The sequence below is a fragment of the Sinocyclocheilus anshuiensis genome, unplaced genomic scaffold (assembly GCF_001515605.1).
Source record: "Sinocyclocheilus anshuiensis isolate Anshui unplaced genomic scaffold, SAMN03320099.WGS_v1.1 scaffold2461, whole genome shotgun sequence".
Classification (NCBI taxonomy): Eukaryota; Metazoa; Chordata; class Actinopteri; order Cypriniformes; family Cyprinidae; genus Sinocyclocheilus; species Sinocyclocheilus anshuiensis.
Window position 1 is genome coordinate 229,984 of NW_015552846.1, and position 3,369 is coordinate 233,352.

At 39.1% G+C, this 3,369-nt stretch overlaps 1 protein-coding gene across 1 annotated transcript; it reads right to left on the reverse strand.

Annotated features, from left to right (window-relative positions):
- Nucleotides 1–561: 561 nt before the first annotated feature.
- On the reverse strand, nt 562–2,829 carry LOC107668138 (B2 bradykinin receptor). The gene is made up of 2 exons (XM_016459928.1): nt 2,690–2,829; nt 562–1,759 (listed from the first exon to the last, which is right to left on the reverse strand). Exon 2 carries the CDS (start codon nt 1,750–1,752, stop codon nt 664–666), a length of 1,089 nt encoding a protein of 362 aa, XP_016315414.1. The 5' UTR covers nt 1,753–1,759; nt 2,690–2,829; the 3' UTR covers nt 562–663.
- Nucleotides 2,830–3,369: the final 540 nt, after the last annotated feature.

A 3,369-nucleotide genomic window follows, 5' to 3' on the forward strand; every position in this document is an offset into this window, starting at 1 on the left:
CAATAGTCCAGCCTGGACAGAACAAGAGCTTGAACAAGGAGTTGTGTTGCATGTTCTGAAAGAAAGGGCCTGATCTTCCTAATGTTGTATAAAGCAAATCTGCAGGACTCTCTTCAAATGCAACTGAATAAAAAAACAAAAACAAAAAACTGTAATTAAATACCTGTAACTTATAGTGGGTTTCTTCTTTAGTTTGAAACTAAAGTAGGTTTCTGCAGTTTTAGCAATGTGGTCTGAGAAATTCAGCTTATCATCAATCACAACTCCAAGGTTTTTAGCTGTTTTTGAAGGAGTTATGGTTGATGAGCCTAACTGGATGGTGAAATTTTGATAAAGTGATGGGTTTGTTGAAACCACAAGCAGTTCTGTCTTAGCCAGGTTGAGTTGAAGGTGATGGTCCGTCATCCAACAAGAAATGTCTGTTAGACAAGCTGAGATGCGAGCAGCTATCGTCGGATCATCAGGATGGAATGAGAGGTAGATTTGAGTGTCATCAGCATAGCAGTGATATGAAAAGCCATGTTTCTGAATGACAGAACCTAATGATGCCATGTAGACAGAGAATACTACTTATAGTCAGTAGAATGCCTGTTAAGGGAACCATCAAAATAAAGTGTTGCCAATCAAACCCTCGACCTCAACCAGTTAAGCTTCTTTCCCTCTTCATAATGATCTACACATCATGTGAGGTTTGATCGGTGGATATACAGCTCTCAGTGCCACCGGTGTTATTCTGTTATCTTTAGGACTATCACTGCACTTGCTGATAACAGTAACATTTAAGAGCACAGAGGTGTTGCTCTTCCGTCTAGAACACAAAAGACCCTGAAAAACTCCTTGAGCTCTCTTCCTGAAGTGGCTTCCTACAATGACATACAAGAAAGGGTTTATTGCGCTATTGCTATACCCTAAATAAGTAGCCAGCTGGTTGCCTATTTGCAATATGTGCTCCCAGAGACACCCAGAAAAGAGCTGAAAGTAGTTGAGAGTTTCTAGGAACCGCAACAACTGAAATGGCGTCCAGCAGAGGAGAAACACGGCGAGGACCGTCAGAATCAGCCGAGCGGCCTTCCTCTCCATTTGAACTCTCGGTTGAATCACCAGACCACGGTTTTTAAGCGCTTTGACCATGTGAAAAGTACAAAGTGAAATAATTGGCAGCGGAACCAGGAACCCAATGAAGTTTTTCGTGAGGTTCCATTGGAGAACCCAGGCTGGATGAGGGTATGCTAGGTAACAGGCTTCCACCTCTACGAATGGAACGAAACTTACTCTTCGGAAGAGCAGAGCTGGGAGGCTGAGCATGAATCCCACCGCCCAAATCACCACACAGATACGTTTGGCCGATTTGGGGCATCTGAACTTACTGGGATTCATGGGTTTGGCCAAGGCGAGGTAGCGGTCCATGCTGACCAACACTAGGAAGAGTATGCTGCAGTAGTAGTTCATCGAAATGGCAGTGTTGATCACCTTGCAGAGCAGCTGACCAAAGTTCCACTGATAGCCTTGGGAGATGGTGACCGTCCAGAAGGGTAAACACAGGACCATAATGAGGTCTGCAGCTGCCAGGTTGCCCAGATACACATCAGCTACGGTGCATGGCTTCCGCTGGAGGCAGAACACGCAGAGGACCAGACTGTTGCCCACCACTCCCAGGATGCTGATAAGGGCCAGAAATGGAGGCTGGAGAGACGACAGCCATATCCAGACGACTGTGTCATTGCAGAGGAGGTTTGATGAATTTAGTTCCATTGGGACACTGTGAAATATTAATTGATATTGTATATTAGCATTCCATTTAAACTGTATTTAAAAATTATTTTAAATGTACACTGCGAAAAAAAAAGTAAGTGTAAATAAAACAAAGAGTATGTTATTACAAGGAAATACTACTTCAGTCTTTCAAAATATTAATTCAATGTGTTATTTGCTGTTTCTTTGTAATTAATTGTGAAATTTACAAGCAATTTCTGAGTTAAAATTGTTTCTACATATTTTTTCCCCCCAGTGCGGATTAAAAAAAGGCCAATAAAAATATACATAAGCAACTCATGGTTAAAAAAAAAAAACAGGATTTACTTTGAAACAATTTTCACTCCGAAATTTCTAATACATTTCACAATTAGAAAGAAATAGCAAGTAACACATTAACTTTTATGATAAATTTTGAAGTAGAAAGACTTTTCATTTTCTTGTAAAAGGTACAATAATCTTTGTTATTTAATTAATTGATTAATTCATTTTATTTATTTATTCCAAGCTTAATCCTTATGTTCACGCTTAAGCCTGTCCTTTCTTCCTAAATTGATTAAGTTTCCTTCATGTTTGGCAAGTAAAATCAACCAGACTCTGAATACAACTCAAAGAATGAAGGGGAGTCATTTGTTGGAACAGATCCATCTGGCTGAGCAAAACCTGGAAATTCCAAGTATGTAAAAGGCAGAATATTAACAAAATGTGTTGCAAAAAAGTGAATCTCAGTTTTGGATTCGGATTTACACATGCATTTTTCAGATGTTTTTATCCAAAAAGAATACATTGTTTTCCCTGGGAATAAAACCCAAAACTTTGGCCTTGGTAGCACCATGCTGTACTGTTCTAACAGTTACTGTTATAGTCATGTAACTTGTGCTGTTTGAAAATAACCATTATTATTAAAGTCCCAATGACTTGTAAGAATCTCTCCTACCTTTCATGTTAAGTGGCAGCTCCAGATTGTAGATCCAGATCTGTTCACTCCCGATATGTTGTCTCGCTGAATCTTCTCCAACTAGACGCTGGTGAGATCAGACAGGCGCTCTTATAAACGCTTAATGAGGCTGTCGTCAATGGAAGCCTGGATCTGTTCTCACTTTCCGTTTGTCATGCTCTGGCTGTCTTTCGCCTGTGTAAAATATTTGCACTATTATGAAGCTGATATGAAGATAAACATTATGACTCAAGCTCGATGCTGCCTTTTTAACAAATCTTCAGCTCATGACACAGCAACTTTAGATAAGCCAAATATTCCAGAATGATTTCACAATATTCTGTCTTTTCTTAAATGACTTCTTGAATGCAAGACTTTATAGACTAAATTTGTAAAATGAAAATTTATGGAATTCTTTCTGGTAAACCAAATAAACAAAAATGTTGAGTTGGCAACATTGTAAACATTTTTTCCCCCAATTTTTTTTCCAAACAATATAAAGTACTACTTATTGACCAATGGAAACAGCTTTTAGATTTTGAGTACTGAGAATAAAAATGGTACCAATTTCTACTCAATCGCCCCTTCATTCAATGCATGCTCATATCAGTTCATCAGTTCTTCTGTCCTCGGTTCAGTTCTGTTGGAGGAACTGGAGCGCTGAATGAGTTGGCAAAAAC